The following is an 18,541-nucleotide window of genomic DNA, read 5'->3' as shown; positions in this document are numbered from 1 at the left end:
ACTATAACTTTTTCTTTAAAGTGGAATCAGACAACTTTTCAAATCCCCCCGCATAGTGTTTAAATAGTGAATAGCATAGTGAAAGCGAGACTTTCAGGGAAACAGTCTGTATGCTGATGGTGTAATTTTTCTACAGCCATTAGACAGTAAGCAGTATTTACTTTAATGATAAGTTAAAGCAAAAGACTTGTCTATTGCCAGTTTAAATATTATGACTTTTTTCTTATAAAATCATGATTTTATTTACATACTCCATTTACATACACTTGTAAAGAGCATGTATATCATGGCAGTCTTGAGTTCCAATGATTTCTACAGCTCTTATTTTTCTGTGATGGAATGAGTGGAACACAAACTACTTTGTCACAAAAAACATCCATGACTTTAAGCTCAAAAATATACATAAAACAACTTGAACAATCAATTTTGGTGATTATAGAAAGTTGTGTGAATCAGATTTTCTTTGTAGCATGGCCTCTTAACTTCTTCTGAGTGATTATGATTAAAAACAGCTGATGACTTTTCTGGGTCCATTTTAATAGGGCTTATTTGATACACCCATTAGACTCATCCACAAACACTACAATGGGAAAGTCTAAGGAGCTCAGCATTGATCTGAAATAGCTCTTTATTGATTTGAACAAGTCAGGAAAGTCACTGCAGCCATTTCAGAGCAGTTACAGGTCCCAAGATTAACTGTACAAATAACTGTTTGCAAGTATAAAGTGCATGGCACAGTTGTGTCACTGCCACAATCAGGAAGAAACACAAACTATCACCTGCTGCTGAGAGAAAATTGGTCAGGATGGGCAAGAGTCAACTAAAAAAAAACAGAAAGGCAGACTGCAATCAATAAGAAGCTGCTGGAAAACTCGTGGATGGCTATCAAAACCACCTAATTGAGGTGAAAATGGCCAAGAGAAAGTAATTAGAATTACTGTATATATATTTTTGACCAAGCACATTTGGTCACATTTTCGTTTTCAAGTAGTTTGTGTTCCATTCATTCCATCACAGAAAAATGAGAGCTGTAGAAATCATTGGAACTTAAGACTGCCATGATATACATGTTCTTTACAAGTGGATGTAAACTTTTGACCGCAACTGTACATTAATATAATGCAAATTTTTTTTATCATTACAGTAGATTACAGTATCACCTTATCTCATATTATGACCTTCTGCTGTATCAAAAATGTTAGCTAAATTCTCATCCTTTAGGTTTTTTTTAGCCTACATATGGCTTTATTTTTTCCCATGTGGTCAATGTGATTTGTCAGTGATGATAAACAAGATTTTTTTGAGGAAGTGATTCCTACAAACACATTTTACCTCTCTGATTTTTGCTGTGGCTCATGATTTTCTCTTATTTGCAGGTGGAGTGTGTCCTTCCTTCTACAAAACTGAAAGAAAAACACGTCAATGTCATCCAACAGCTGGAACAAACCATAGAAGACCTCAGGACTAAGATAGCAGAGCTGGAACGACAGCCCCCTCTGCTGGACAGAGACAGTGTGAAAGCCCCCCCCTCCACCACAGACAGGGAGTGTGGAGGAGAGGAGAGCCTGCTGAGGGATGTGTGTGATGCTCACCTGCAGACTGAAGCAGCTGCCACTCTGGGCTGCCTGGAGGCCAAGTCTGTGCAGACCTCACCCATGGATGACAGCTTTAAGTTCAAAGTGCCTTGTACTGAGCCGGGTGGAGACAACGGCTTTCTGCAGCCTCCACCCAGGCAGGATGGCTTTCAGTGTTCATGTCAGCTGCAGACTCTCCCACCTCCTTCACCTCCCCTTCCAGGAGGAGCACCTCCTTTACCAGGAGAGACTGTGGCACCTCCTCCTCCACCACCTCCTCCTCCACCATTACCAGGAGGCTCGATGCCAGCTCCTCCACCTCCACCACCATTACCTCCTGGTTCAGCAGTTCCTCCACCTCCACCCCCACCTCCTCCTCCTCTCCCTGGTGGCATTGCTCTGCCTCCACCTCCTCCTCCACTCCCTGGTGGCATTGCTCCACCCCCACCTCCTCCTCCTCCTCCTCTTCCTGGCGGCATTGCTCTACCTCCTCCACCATTACCAGGAGTAGGAGGCCCACCTCCTCCACCACCACCACCAGGCTGTGGACCTCCTCCTCCCCCGCCTCCACCAGGAGCCATCTGTGTTCCTCTGGCTCTGCCCGGGGCTCTGGGCTCCCTGCCTCCTCCTCTCCCACTGGGCCTGTATGCTCTGGGTCTGACACAGGAGAAACCACCCAGGAAGGCTGTGGTGGAGCCACCCAGACCCATGAAGCCCCTCTACTGGACCAGGATCCAGCTGACAGCCAAAAAGTTAGGATGATGTAGCTCAAATAGCCTCAAGAAAATGTTGCAGTTTGTTTAACTTTACTTCCATTCTGATCTCAAACATGATATTCTACATTGTTGAGTAAACTGTGAAAAGATCCGACAGGAAAAAGTCACAGTTCAAAGAACAGATCTGATCTTATTTGAGTTTAATGCTAAAATCTTAGATGGTATCCTACTAAAAACACCTGCAGACATAATAAGGTTGGCACTAGTCTATTAATTACATTTTTTAAATTAATCCCTTGTGCAGAGTTAATATGTTTTATTTTGTCTCTTGATATTTTCCAACCTATTGGTTCCTACTGAAGATCTAAATCTTCTAAAACAGCTCGCAAGCTGATCAGTGTGTAACCCAGTTTTTAGTAAACAGGAGAAAGAAGTGCATTTGTTGGGGACTACTTTCAGCAGTGGATTAATCCACGTGTTGCTCTAGTGCAGTGTTTCTCAAACTTGTAACACTGTGTACCACCTCAGAAAAAAATAGTCTCTACAAGTACTACCATTATGGCCGATGTTATAATACAGTAGGCATACTCTATTCAGCTTACTGTTTTGCGTTACTTGCTGCTAACATTAGTTGCTGTTCAAGGAGCCACTAGCTCTTGTGCTCAGTTCACTGTCATCAACTTCAGTTTAAACAGGGTTGCTTGAAATATTCTCGTCCTGCTCTGCCCTCCTAATCCCCATACTTCCTGTTTGGAGCCACATTTGTAGAGATGACTAGATGACTGTATAAAATGTAATTCAGTAAAATAATACATGAACAATCTAATCAGTGAGGGATCGGTGTGTAAAAGCAGTCCAGCCTCTAAAAGTTGAAATGGTGTGTCCAACCCACTCACAAACATTACAGTCCTTGGAGCTAGTCCTATTTTCTAAAAGTTTCAAAATAAATGTGATAGAAAGAACAGGATGTAATACTACTACTAATAAAGTTGAATTATATTTGACTTACAAATCTAACTTTACAAAGCTGTGTAAAACCAAGATGCTCAGAGTGGATTTGAACACATCATGATGTTGAATGTCATCAAAATAAGCTATCACATCAGATGTTGTCTCTTTGCTACATGGTCTGTTATCAGGTTACATTCACAATTCATAAAAACCTATGCAGAATTGTTTGAATTTAGAGGCCCACAGCGAGGGGAGATAATTATAGTTTGTCTGTGCTCTTCTGTGTTTCTCAGGGAGGTTTCTTCTTCAATGGTGTGGGAGAATATTGAGGAGCCTGACGTGGACTTTGAGGAATTTGTAGAGTTGTTCTCAAAATCGGCCGTGAAGGTGAAGAAGCAGCCGCTCTCTGACACCATCACCAAGTCCAAGGCCAAACAGGTTTGTGTCTTTTACATATATGTACAATACGTGCATTCAAGGTTCAAGGGAATTCTTTATTATAAAACACAGGGTTGCATAACAAAATGAAAGTTTGTAAAATACTAAATGCTACACAACACGAAATATGTAGTGTATTTTCTGAATTTGAATGTAAGCAGCAGCAACAAGATGGTGATGATAATGTTGTCGGCATCTTCATGTTAAAAGTTCAACATCTGGGAAACACTGTTCAATAACTTTGACTGTGTTTGAGCACCAAGCATCAACGGTGTAACATGTACTGCATGCTAATGTACATGTAGTATTGTCACAAATATAAAGTCAACAACAACCAATTATAGATTTTTAACTTATTCTTTTTTACATGTCTTTCTCAAAACTTTAAAGTCTGATATGGATTAATATGTATGTCACTTAAAGACTCTTATTGTCTTAATCACTAAATTCTATTCTGTAAATTAAAAGTTACATAAACTAAGCTTAAGGCAACATTATGTAGAAATTGGCATTTTGTGTGATTTGGCACCCCCCACAGTTTCTGAGTGCAGCACCACTGTCATAAATACACTGTCATAAATACAAATCCCAGGCGTGTAAAAATTTGTCAGACGTAATATAGGTGCTAATACAAACAAAACTCATTACATCATAACAATGTAATGTGTTGAAAACTTGTGTGTTGAAGTAAACATGTATGTAATGCTGTGATCCTACCCTCTCACTGAAGGTACATAGTGCAGAAACAAGTGCCAAAGACACCATTCACTATTTTACAAGATACTGTACCATCAAAATGATTTTGAAGCTGTTATTTTAAGGTTACATAATGTTGCTTTAGATACATAATCACAGTTCCATCACACATAAAGTCCATATAATACGAAAAGTAGCCAATAGCTATTGGCTTAATGGCCTTAAAGTCTTATTGTGGAGATTCACGGTCCCCAGAGGAAATGCACTTTCAAGACACGTGTTATGTATAATGTGTTGCATTGTATGGGGGACTGAACCTGCCTAAATAATAAGTAAAACAATTATCTAAATAAATGGATATCTAAATAAATGTATCAATAAATAAATATAAATATATATATAGATATATAATAATTTAATATATATATGTATATATATATATATATATATACATATAATAAATATATAATAAATATAAATGTATTTATCTAAATAAATGACTCAATACATAAATTAATGTGCTATATATTATATATATATATACATTATATATACATATATATATATGCATTATAAAATAATATCAGAAATGAATGTTGGCATTGATTAATTTATTAAATGTGACATAAATTGATATTTCTGTTCTAATTTGCATTTGTATTTATTCACCCTTGAATTAAAGGTGCTATTTGTAAGAAAAGTTGATTTTAGGTTTAATTCCTAACTCGTCAAATAATGACACCTTGAGATTGTAGGACAGGTCGGCCGCTGTGCCAAACCGTCAGTTTTTGACAAGTTGGGAATGAGACTCAAAATTCAACTCTTCTTACAAACACCACCTTTAATTCCCCTGTTTATTAACGTACCTAGTTGATTTTCCAATATATTTTTTAATGTATTCCTTTTATAAATGTATTTATTTATATGTTTATTTCTGTTATTTTCTCTTTGCATTTTCCACCTAATTATTTCTACAAACGTATTTATGTCCATATTGTCCTTTTTAATTTTTATATGGATTTCTGCTTCCTTATGCTAATTAGGGGACTGTCCTTTAGAGACAATCACAGCACAGTAAGGCAGGACTAGGCAAATTAAAATAGAAATATCAATTTATGTCACATTTTATAAATTCATCAATTTCTGCATTTTTATTTTTAATAATATTATTTTGCTACATTCAATGGCATATTAATTTATTTATGGAGCCATGCAATGATTTCTTAATTTATTTTTATTTTGGCAGTTTTAGTTCTCCATAAATGTGGGCCTTTTGAATTTCAGTCCACTTACCATGCTGTCATTAATTACATTATGTATTCTTTAGAGCCAAATCTTTAGTTTGACAGCCATTTTGTCATAAGTTACAGACTAATCTTTGATACCACAAAAATGCAGCCAAATCAGCAGCACATCATGTAACACATAGGATGTGCTGCATTGGCAAAGCTACTTCTGAGCTCAGACCTGTGTGTTTTTTTAGGTAGTGAAGCTCCTAAACAACAAGCGTTCTCAGGCAGTAGGAATACTCATGTCCTCCCTGCATCTTGACATGAAAGATATCCAGCATGGTGAGTTCATCTGTTTGTTGGCTTTAGTTATTCATAATAGCTTGATATGTACATACAGTAATACATGGTTCTCATTCCTCATAAAATAAATAATAATTTAGACAGATGTATGCCACCCAGAGTACACCGAGGAAAGGATCTGTCTCAACAAGTCATTTAGTCTCACATTCAGCCGTAAGAAGCTTTTTTTTTTCTGAGAAAAATATTCTAAAAAAAAAAATTCTATTCGGATAAAACCAAAAAAACACTTGAGTCTTATTTATCTATTTATTATCTGTTTGAATATTTAGAGGATGTCTATTCATGTAGTCATGAAACAAACCCTCAATAAAAGTCTCAAAGGCAAAGAGATTTAGTTTCCATTATCTGCTGCAAAACAGATGTGAAACAACAATTCCATTTGGTGCTCATGGACTCATGGTCCATTAGCACACACATGGTCATTTGGAGTCATTAATAGCTGACACTGGATATAATAACATTACTATAAATTGCCGTAAATCAGATTTAACCCAAACCCAAGCCAACAGGGTTTGGTGATACACACATGGTTTGTTTATCCTTTTATGCCTTTTCTGATATTTTATCTTGCATGTCATCACAACATTTCAACAGAGTCACTACAGTCAAATAGCTTCTTTCCTTTGTTTTTAAGAATGAAATTGACCCATGACCTTAACACTGATGTATAGATTGAGCCTTGACTTTGATGAACCATCACATGCCGGTTTTCTCCAGCCTCAGTGTTCTATATATTTGTACATTATTTCATCTTGTCCATCTGCACTTTCTGGTTGATGATCTGATGCACCATCTGAGTGATCAGTGCTAGCAGTTATGACCTGTGACCTCTCCCTCTCTCTGTTGTTAAGCCATCCTGAACTTGGACAACACAGTAGTTGACCTGGAGACCCTGCAGGCCCTCTATGAAAATGTGAGCAACACACACTCTCCACAGTTTATTTTACTTGTCTGACTATAAGATAACCAGAACCAATCAGAGGACCCCATAGGGGTCTGGGACCTTTAAAGCCACAATTTCCAATGCCCTGTCTTTCCCTGTTGGTAAACTAGCATTAGAAAACAATATAGCAAGTCTGGGCTAATCTCACCTAAAACAGATTTTGGTGAATTATTGAAAAATGGATTGCAATATAACCAGAGGTAAATAAACAATGTAGATGATATAAATTTTCAAGAAATTATTAAATGATGGAGTAATATAACATCTTAGAATTTTTCACATGTGCAATACTAAGACTTTACCATTACCGAAAATTTACAGTAAAATATGTTAAAAAGTGTGTTCTTCAAGCTATATTTAGAAAGATCTGTGGCACAATTTTTTTTATGCAGGACAAAAAAACCTCTGAATATGATACAACTACAATAATACTACACAGAATCAACATTTGGTTGACAAATTTGGTTGGTTAACAAAGTGAAAACTAGTGTAGATACGATTTTTTTTAAAACAGAGTCTTTGTTTAGGTAAAAAATTATTTATTATTAATTTGTGTACCATAAACATTCTGCAACAACTATTAAAAGTGACTACGAGGAACTATTTAAGTGTTTATGAAACCTAAAAAAAATCATAACTAAAAAGAGTTTGGAGTACAGCTATAGGAGTTTGCAGGGTCCCATACATTTCATAGAAGTTTTTTCACATGCATTGTTTTGAGAAAGTCCATGACATGAACTGGGAGGGCCTGGGTGAGTTGGTATAGAATAACCCTGCTATAGTTGGGCTAGGTGATTTTGCCTTACAGTCAACACAGTCAGCAGCTGTAGCTGCAGGAGTGACTGTGACACACAGCACATGGAGATGTAGATTACCAATTAGGGCCGGATCTACTAAAGGTTTGCGTGTATTAAAACGTGTGCAAACTCCTTGCACGCAAAAAAAATGTACAAACTGATTTACTAACAGTGCGCAAAAAGGGTTGCGTCTGTCAAAGGTGCAAAATAGCGCGTCTGCATCCAGTTAGTACGTTTGCAGCAATGAATATGCAATATGGGGCGTTTACACGCAATTGTGCGTGTTCTGGGTGGAGAAAATGTAAATATATTAATTTAGCACACGCAAAGTGATTTATCAAACCTGAAAGCAATTTTGCTCATAGAAACTGCTTCTATATTTAACACGTCTCAAAGGGAGGTGCAAACGGTTTGTATGCGTAATTGCGCACACATGGCTGCGGTTATTGTTATTGCCGAGAACGCATTTTTCACCCTCGTGTGTACATTTTTGGGATGAATGAGGAAACTATCATTAGAACATATCGCCTATCCAGCCTTGCCATTTTGGAGCTGTTGGAGGCACTCAGAGCGGATTGCACCTGCTCCTCAACGCTGGTCAGAGGCATCTCATCCACGGTGTTTTATTTGCAGACCTTTTATTATACGCCATTTTTTCTTTTGTTCTTCTTCTGATGTCTTGGTATCTCCTTTTCACTTCATCCACTGTTCGCCTGTTTTTTCCAACAGCATTAACTTTTTCTCCCACACGGCGTTCCTTTGCGCGACCGTCAGATTCCTTTGCTGCCGCTCATTGAAATGTTTATTCGCTTCCTCTACCAACACTTCTAATTCCAAAGGGTCGAATTTCACTTTGCGCTTTCGCTCTCTCAAACTCGCCATGCTGAAAACCATGAAACACGCTAAACCCTCATTTAAATAGGCGTGTCTCCAACACGTTTGCGCCTGTTGTCATTTATGCACGTAAATCGCCCGCAAACCGCGTTTCAACCCCACACGCAAATTTCCAGATTGCGCACGCAGATTAGTACAAGCAATTTGGGATCTTAGTAGATCCGGCCCTTAGTGTTGTAATTAATGTCAGAGATTGCAGTTTTTCAGTCATTACTCTATACAGACATGACTCACATACTTGGATTCAGTGTGATGTTTTCTTACAGAGGATAACATTATCTTAATCTTTACCTTATCTCCATTGTGCACAAGGTGTCTCAGTTTTTGTCTAAAGGAGGCCAACGGTGTGAGAGTTTGAACATTTTCTACTGTCAGGATGAATTGTGTGAATGTGGACACAGGTGGAGTCACTCTCTTGTGTCTCTCCCTCAGAGGGCACAACAGGAGGAGCTGGACAAGATTGACAAGCACATCAAGTCCTCAAAAGACAAGGAGAACGCCAAACCTCTGGATAAACCTGAGCAGTGAGTTGGTGTTTCTCCTCTGATTCTTCAACACTAATGAGTAGACATAATTGTGAATGCTGTGTGACATTCTGTAAAGAGTGTAAACTCACAGGATGGAATAAGAGAATGGAGAGAAGGCAGAATTGGATCCAAAGCAGCTGGTGTTTTCACTTGTGTTGCAGATTTCTCTACCAGCTCTCCCTGATACCAAACTTCTCTGGCAGAGTGTTCTGCATCCTCTTCCAGTCCAGCTTCTCTGAGTGTATGTCGTCCATAACGAGAAAACTGGACACACTGCAGAGGTTATGCAAGGTGAGTCAGACTCTCTAAACAGCGGAGGACAAAACACTCTGGAGATGGATGCTGTTGGGAATACAAGGTTAATCATCTTGATGTCTGTCACACACTCAACAAAAATATAAATGCAACACTTTTGTTTTTGCTCCTATTTCTCACAAGTTGCAGTAAAAGATTTAAGACTAATTTCTCTCAAATTCAAAACACTAATTTGTTAAAATCTGTCTTTTTTTTAAGACAATCCATCCTACTGACAGGTGTGGCATATCAAGATACTGATTAAACAGCACGATTAGTGCACAGTTGTGTCTTGGACTGGTCACACTGGGTACATCCCATTTCACCTAAATTGCATCCACGTTTCCCTCACTTATGTCTTAGTCCCAAGGATTTGTGGAGAGATGCGGTCACTCCAAAAATGTTGAGGTTGTCTGTGGAATGTTGTACAGCGCAGACCGGGATTCGTCCATGAACAGAACATTGCCTATTCAATTCTGTGACGACAAACATGTACGATTAAAATTATAGCTCAAAATTATTAGTATTAATATGATGCTGATAATAGTCATTAAGCAACCCACTAATTATTCGTCCAGTGAGATAACAGTCTGGTCCACTTAATGCCAATAAAGCTCTCTTATTGTACAGTCAAGATAAGCCTATTGACATATTAATTTAGCAGAAACAATTATAATTCAAAGTAAAGCATTAGCAAAATCTCAATGCATTCATTGCGTAAATGGAGCTGTGGTCAGCAACACAACAGAACTCCAAATAGAGGAACCTTAAAAGAGACTATGCAAACTATTTGTCCAAGGATTGTTCCTTCTTCTCTTGGATGAGATGGGAAGACAAGGGGCTAGCTGGGAGGTTTTCCATTCAAATCCAAATTTGCGTGGTTGATAATCCTACAAACTGCAGTCAGGTCAAGACCATAGTGAGGACGACAAGCATGCAGATGAGCTTCCCTGAGATGGTTTCAGACAGTTTGTATAGAAATTGTTTGGTTGTACAAACAGACTCTAACACTCTGAGTCCATGGAGGCTGGCATACAAAGATGCAGAAGGGCAATCTGTAGTTAGAACAAAAAGATAGAGCCGCTTGATGATGTCATTTGCATCATCTAGCAGGGAGCTCTGGGTGCAGGTAGTTTAACATGGTTCATTTGCGTATACCATCCACACTGTAATGATACACAGCTGGTTGAAAATCAGTAAAGCTTCTCTTTAAAGCACAGACATGAGATTATTAACACACTTCTCACTTCACTCTCCAAAAGAAATGCAATAAGTGTATTTGCCAAAAACACTCAAGTATTCCCCCATCAGCTTTTGCGTGCACAGCAGAAAAATTAAATATGAAGAATCAGCTTTGAGCTGAGCTCTCAGCAGTGACGCTGAGCCAGCATCTTTATGTTCATTTCTAAGCTGATTTTGGAATATGGTACTCCCCCTATAAATTTTTTTTTTTCACGTCAAAATTAACAAGTTTCTAGAGATTTGATATAAATGTTTCCAAAAACACCTGCCTGCCACTTATGGAAACCCTCTCTCACATGTGTCGGATTAAACTGAAGTAAGAGGAATTTTTGTCAATACTCTGTGTCATTCTTCATTCTTTGTGTTTTCTCCTCCCCCTCACTTTGTATCTCTGATGTATACACCTGTCACCTATGCAGACGCTGCAGGACAGTGAGACAGTGAAGCAGGTTCTCGGTCTGATTCTGGCCTTTGGTAACTTCATGAATGGTGGAAACAGAACCAGAGGCCAAGCTGATGGTTTCACCCTTGACATCCTGCCCAAACTCAAAGATGTCAAGAGCAGTGTGAGTAAAGATGCTGAAACATGTTCAACTACTGCTCTTTGTATACTAATACTAATTATACTCTTAACATGGCAATATTAGGTTTATATACATATATGTAACATTTATATTAATCATAGTTTGACCCTATCTTTATTTACACAGCTATTCATTAACTATTCTCACTCAGGACAAAATGCATTACCTGTCTACGCTGTGTGCTTTACTTGACCAATGTCCAGTGTAAAAGCAGCACTTCTGTGACTGGAACTCTCTTTAATAGTAATATGAAAGGTGACTTGTGGAGGACTTTGGAGTGGCAAAACATGATAGTGCCCCCTACAGTGCCCTCCAGTAAGATATGCAATTCCTCTTCTATCGTGGTTTTGAGGCAGTAGTGTGCAATAATATAATCACAATAATCTTTATTTTTATTGCACTTAAAAAACAGTTATATTTAATGGACCGTTGCTGTGAGGGGTGCCGCAATATTATGATATTCATGATATGCGTGATATTAAAAAAGAAATACTGATATTGTGTTGATAATACACATATGATAATATCATCTGACTAATCCAGCGAAGATGCTTTGTTTATGAGTTCATCCTGTTGTCTTTTCACTAGTAATTGAGCAGTAGATAGTAATTGTTCTTTTTGTACACTTTATTTAATTTTTATTTTCTTACAGTTCTGGTTACAGAGTCTCTTTCCAACTCCCTACTCTCATATTTTGAGGGCAAAAAAAGAGACAATACACACAGTAAACCAAATTAAAGATAGATTTGATTGCTAGTATTTTTTTATTCAAATTTCTATAGATATCCTGATAAAATGGTTATCATGAATTCATTTGGCCACAATAATAATGTAGTGAAAATCTGATATTGTCATATCCCTCCTCTTCATATTTCCTGCCTCTCTCTGCACTTCCACTTGTCAAATAAAAGCAGAAACATAAAATGAAACTTAAATGGCACTTAGTAGAGAGCACACCTCTGCCCAACTCTCTAATGTCAAATTGTGCTTGCTCATTGATACCATTTTTAAAATCAAGATTCATGCATTATTCCCTGATAAATTAATGAAAATCTCACAATTATAAAGAATTTGAGAAAAAAATCCTGGACCTGTCCCTTTATCCTGATTTGCAAAAAGTTAATGGGGTCTATTCTGGGCCGAGACCCATCCTCAATCCAAGTTTCGAAAAAATCTGTTCAGTAATTTTTTGTAATCCTGCTGCCAAATCAACCAACGGAGATGATAACCTCCTTGGCGAAGGTAATAATACGTACAAAGTAAAACAAACAGACAAAAATGCTGGTAAATATAGAGCTACAGCAGCCTTCTTCAGTAACTGCTTACCCAGAAATATACTGTATATACAGTAGGGTTATAGAAGTGCTTATAATCATAAGGGTGTATGTCTTTAATCACACTTTTCAAGCCCGTGTTCCATGTTTAGCTGGACAAGATTATCATTCAAACACAGTATCACAGAATAGGTGACATTTTAACACTGTATGAGGCTGCAGTGTCTAATGAAGCTGTTTGGTTGTGCTCACGTGGGACAAATATGGGACAAAACCTCAGTTAATAATTTTGTTAAGCCCAGATGAAAATCACTGAAGAGTCACAGAGAAACACCACTTCATTCCTGTAACACAACAATCTTTTTCTTTTCTCCACATGCAGGACAGCATGAAAAGTCTTCTGTCTTACATTGTTGCATACTACCTCAGACATTTTGATGAGGTAAGTTTTTTAGCTATTATACTTCCTCCTATTTTGTAACTGTTATGTTTTGACAAAAAGTTTGAGGACCCAAATGCAAGACACTCAGGAGGCAGGATAGAGAACAAAAGACAAGCTTTTAATGATAAGCTGCAATCCAGAAAATAACAGCGACCAAAAAAAGCAAGAAATGCAAATACCAAAAATGCAAAGTAGCAACACAAAAGCACAAACAAACTACAAGTACAAGTAAAGTACAAATCAGGAAAAACACGAGGAGCAAAAAAACAGGACATACCACGGAGAACACCTGGAGGAAAACACGGGGTGAACCGACAAAGCTAACAGGGGGAACACAGGCTTAAATACACACAAGGGCTGACACAGAAAAAGGGCGGGGAATGACACAATAGGAGGAAATGAAAAGCAAAACATGACACATGAGGGTAAAACTTGAAACTTTGTCCTTTACGTATTCATTTAATTTTTTTTTTTGTCGTTTGTCTGTCCCTCACCAGGACGCTGGTAGAGAGACGTGTGTGTACCCACTCCCTGAGCCTCATGACCTCTTCCAGGCTTCACAGATGAAGTTTGAAGACTTTCAGAAAGACCTGACTAGACTCAGGAAGGACCTGAGAGGTAACACACACACACACACACACACACACACACTCACACTCATAGTCACACACACACACACACACTCACACTCATAGTCACACACAGACACACAGATGCAGCTACTTCCACCTCAACTGCATGCAGTTTCACCATGCATAGCTGTCTGCTGTATTTTGATACAATACAAGGCTTCAAGCTGTGATATATTCACAATATTGTGAGAGAAAGTTTGGTCCTTAAAGCTTTATTAACCATACTCTAATATCCTTTGAATTTGGAGAAAAACAAAATGCTCTTGGCTCTTGGTAATTCCTGTCTCCATTATTTTATCAGCGTGTACATCTGAAGTTGAAAAGGTGTGCAAGGTTTCAGACGAAGATAACCTGCAGCCTTTCAAAGACAAGATGGATGACTTCCTTGCACAAGGTAACTGACCAAACAGCCTATAATCCCAAGGAATTACTTTCATATTGGACAAATCTGCACCAAATTATTTCTGTCCAGTGCCATCGTTCAGCACCAATGCAGGACAGTGTGCCCTCTGTGTAGCGAGGCAGAAAGCAAGGATGAGGAGGTTCACATCCTGTCACAGACTTCCAATTAATGTTTGCCTTTTCACCCTTCACGATCTTTAAGTAACCATAAGCAAGTGTGTTTGTTGCACATACTTAAAGGTGCTCTGTGTTGTTTTCTTGTCAACAAAATTTCTGTTTATATTCAGTATTTCCCACCAAAACGCATTGTGTGCGCCCTTGAGATCTAATCAGTCCTAATTTAGGATATAATGTGTAACATTTCTTCATTAAAATGACCAGACCTTTATTATATATTTTGTTGAGTTGTGTACTTAGATTATCCTGAACGTTTCAACAATGTTCAAACCTGGAGAAATCCATAATGTAGTTCAAGGTAACGATGCGTTTCATTTGGGCCCCTGTCACTATAACTTCCAGGAAAACATCAGATGATAAATCAGAGGGAGGAAGTCAGTGAACATGATTAAACATAATAGAAATACAATTTTAAAACATTACCTCGTCCATAAACAGTTGATTTAGAGACCCATAGTGGCAGAAATTACATCCTGTGCAAACATTTTAAATATTTTAAATGATCCATGCTTATGTGGTAGCAGTCGTGTTTGCTAGCAGTTGTTGGTGCAGTGTTATATAGATTTTTTGGTGCGTTACCACCATCTGTTGATCAGTGAAATAGCTTGAAACAAAGATTTTGTTTAGTATACAATATCCGATGATGCCTTTGGACAAAAACCATGGACGTATTTTAAGAGTGAAAATGGGATATGTTGACAAAATGGTGTAAACACGTTTAAACATACTGTAATGCTACAGACATGAGTTTAGTATGCTCTCATGTAATTGCCGTAACCTTCTTGACACATATTGTGTTAACAGTAATGTTAAGTTGATATTCAGGTATCAGATATTTCAGCCAGTTGGCGCTGTTCAAGCAGCTATTAGCTCATAGGTTGAGTAAAGAGGCAAGAAGAAGGAAAGAGAGAGAGGAGAGTTAGAGTGAGTTGGGACAGAGATGGACAAGTGTGGCGTGAGCTGACTGTGCTGTGATCCGGAGCTCACTAAAAGTAATGAGGAAAACCCAGAGCGTGTTTGGACTGATTTATTCCTTCACATACACCCACGTCGCTTACAGTATTATAGAAGCTGGATATGGCACATCAATGTAGCCAACTGCAATACTGTAATGTAATAACATAAAAGAGCCAAAGACTGTCTCTATAAAAGAAACATCTGTAAATCTTCCAATTGCAAGTGACGTTCATCATTACTCTTTTTATTATGAGTTGTTTAACCACAGAGCCTGGAAAATGTATTTCTATGTGTTTGACACGGAATTACTGTAAAGTGCACGGGACAGTTGGGCAGCAGTAACAACAAACCCAAGTCCTTCCTCATGTTTCTTCCTTTGTATTGACCTCCTGTATTCTTCCTCCTTTCTCAGCTAAAAGTGAACTGGAGGCTCTGGAAGCTCAACTCAGCAGCACTCACAGACTGTAAGAACATCCACCTTTATCTGTTTTGTTTCAGCTGCTTACATTGCCAGGAGAAGTAGTAAACACTGAGAAGAGCTATGATCTTTACCTAACCCTAACCCTAACCCTAACTGTGGTCAATACGCTTCATACATCAACCAACCCTGTTCCTATGTATAGATTACCATACATCTGGCCTATTCAACTGGTGGCCAGCAGGCCACATCCAGGCCAGAAGCAACTTCCAAAATACCCAGCATACATAAATCTGACAACATATGTACTATGTACACTGTATAGTTTAGTGTAGTGTCCATGATTGTCTTTGAATATCCATATAGATGTGTATAAGTCAATATTCTTGTAAGTTTAAACTCAAATGCCAGCCTCAAAAAGTTCTTTCAAGTGTTCTTGGGAGGTCATAGACATTACACCATGATTATCCAGTCTATGGGTCAATAAAAAATGGCCATGGCTCTATGTCGTCATGTTTTTAAAGTAAGCATATTTTAAGTAAGGTTATGTTTGCGTACTGTCAGGTTCCTGGAGCTCACAGTGTTCTTCTCAGTGAAGGCCAAGGCAGGAGAGAAGGAGGTTTCACCCAACACTGTCTTCTGCATCTGGCACGAGTTCTCCTCTGACTTCAAGGACCAGTGGAAGAAGGAGAACAAAGCCATTCTCAAGGAGAGGTACAGTAACACAAGCTGACCTACAACCTGCTGTTGTCTCTCTCTTTCTCTCTCTCTCTCTCTTTCTCTTTCTTTCTTTCTTTCTTTCTTTCTTTCTTTCTTTCTTTCTTTCTTTCTTTCTTATGTGTCTCAGACATATTAAACTGTACTTGAAATAAATGCACTGATTGCCACATTAAGAACAGTCAAATGAATTACCACCATACCATTACTCTTGTGGTTGTTAATTAAGGTGTTTCCACATTAACTCTAGTCACATTGTACATTCTGCAGGTTAAAAGCAGCAGAGGAGTGTTTCCGACAGGCCAAGGAGAAATCTGCCTACAGTGTCAAACCCAAACACGCCTCTGGCATCGTAAGTTGACCTTTGACCCTTGTTTTTTTTATTTAACCATACGCACCTCAAGGTCAGACAATCATTTTGTTGATCTAAAGACTGAAGAGAAGCTCTTAAAATTAATTTATATTTCCACTGCTTCATAACGTGCTAAGGGGAACTGACAATACAGCTTTGTGAAATATCTGTAACATTTTATTTCATGATTATAATACTCATTAATAAATTAGTGTTATTAATACTAATTGTTGATTCATGTCACTTTGAAATGAAGATGGATTTTCGTTTTAAATTCCCTTCTCTTATGTAACTTTGCGCTGTTCATAGTAAATTGATACACAGGTGTAATGCACTTACCCTGTATGATGTGTCCTGTCCACAGAAAGCCAAGCTTGGCATGAAGATTTGAATCAGCGGACTTGAAACGGTTGTCTTCCCGACTTTGGGCACCAGCAGTGAGTCAAAGACAAAAGAGTAAGAAGAAGACAGAAGAGAAAGATGATGGGATAGTACAAATGTGAACTTGTGTACTGAAGGTGCAGTTGAGCCTACTCTGGACTTCTTGTTTAATTCATTCATTTATTTTTTCAGTTTTGCCTGCTCTGTCAGCCTGTTGCCTTACGTTGCAGTCCTATACAGCTGTCAGATCCCTCAATCCAACACAATGATGACAGGATGCTGCTGCAGGGCAACCAGCCACAAGGAATCATGTCACCACAACTCTGACACATTATACAGTACACATCAGCTGTATTAACAGCAGACTGTCTGTGCAGCCCGTATGCCTACATTTATAAAATAATGAATGTGTGACTTATCAGCAGGATGGTAAAGGCAACAGTAAGCCTACACTGTTTCAAGGAGCAATAAAAATGTTGACCACTTACTCCCTGTTCATCTCAATAAACAGACAACATGCTCAGTAAGATGTGATGTGGTGAAGACAGCACTGGCAAGCCTTCAGTGCTACTGAAAAAAATGAAAACAAGTCCCAGAGTTCTGTACGTAAGTACATAATTATTGACCACTTGGGGCAGCAAACACACCTTTGGCAGGTATAAATGTGCAATGATAGCATTAATACTGTCATGTTGTTTTGATGAAACAAGACACTGTGTCTTCAGATATGGTCATACTGAATTCAGGATCAAATGTTATTTTCCACATCACATGAAGAATGCATGCCCCTGCTTTTGTATCCCGCATCATTTCCTGTGATTTGTTTGCGTATGGGTTGTTATCTTTGGATTTGAATCTTGGACTCTACACTAGCAACATTGAATAACAATTTGGAAACAGATTTTAACACCACACCACATAAATATTATATAAGACCCATTTTTTTCATATCATATATTCAAACAGTAAAAAGAGTTATCTCCTCACCCCCATCCTGATGGAAAGTCGGGTGACATTTCATAGTCCACGAAACATTTCTGGAGCTTCACAGCAAAACAGCTCCAGAAATATTTTGTGGACGATGACACGTCATCTGCATGGGGGTGATGAGTGGGCAATGGGTTACTGTGAACGTAAGAAACCCATTGCACTGGGCTTAGAACAATGGAGATAACAGCATAATGCTCAGAAAGATGTGAGGCTGTAAGACAAAACTCTACTAGAACATGACAGTGTTCATCTGCAGTAAAACTGATGGATCTGGCCAAGCACAAAAATGCAGACACGTGTGTCATTTCATCATTTGTGTGTTGTAGTTGAAAAAACAAAACAAAAAAGGTTTTGAAAAACAGCTTTTTTCCACACACTTACTGTTTTGATCCAGTTGCAAATCACCCCATATAGAAATGCTTTTGTTTTATGCTATATTCTAAGACTGGCCTATATGTTGTTGGTTTAGATTATTCACCATAAATGGTCATAGACGTTTAATACACTGGACAATTGCAACCAAATGGAAGTGGCACTTCTTTAGCATAAAA

General features: G+C 38.3%; 1 protein-coding gene across 1 annotated transcript in view; it reads left to right on the top strand.

Annotated features, from left to right (window-relative positions):
• The window catches only part of LOC141015920 (formin-2-like), a 30,628-nt gene extending 13,618 nt beyond the window's left edge, over positions 1-17,010 (top strand). Inside the window, exons 6-19 of the mRNA XM_073490141.1 lie at positions 1,377-2,326; positions 3,535-3,679; positions 5,859-5,946; positions 6,819-6,880; positions 9,034-9,125; positions 9,290-9,419; positions 11,084-11,230; positions 12,905-12,964; positions 13,462-13,582; positions 13,898-13,990; positions 15,545-15,596; positions 16,115-16,264; positions 16,538-16,619; positions 16,984-17,010. Of these exons, the coding sequence (XP_073346242.1) occupies positions 1,377-2,326; positions 3,535-3,679; positions 5,859-5,946; positions 6,819-6,880; positions 9,034-9,125; positions 9,290-9,419; positions 11,084-11,230; positions 12,905-12,964; positions 13,462-13,582; positions 13,898-13,990; positions 15,545-15,596; positions 16,115-16,264; positions 16,538-16,619; positions 16,984-17,010 (2,199 nt within the window). The remainder of the gene's footprint in view (positions 1-1,376; positions 2,327-3,534; positions 3,680-5,858; positions 5,947-6,818; positions 6,881-9,033; positions 9,126-9,289; positions 9,420-11,083; positions 11,231-12,904; positions 12,965-13,461; positions 13,583-13,897; positions 13,991-15,544; positions 15,597-16,114; positions 16,265-16,537; positions 16,620-16,983) is intronic.
• Positions 17,011-18,541: the final 1,531 nt, after the last annotated feature.

The sequence above is a fragment of the Pagrus major genome, chromosome 20 (genome assembly GCF_040436345.1).
Source record: "Pagrus major chromosome 20, Pma_NU_1.0".
Classification (NCBI taxonomy): domain Eukaryota; kingdom Metazoa; phylum Chordata; class Actinopteri; order Spariformes; family Sparidae; genus Pagrus; species Pagrus major.
Note: the sequence above shows the minus strand (reverse complement) of the source record. Positions and strands in the feature narration are given on the sequence as shown.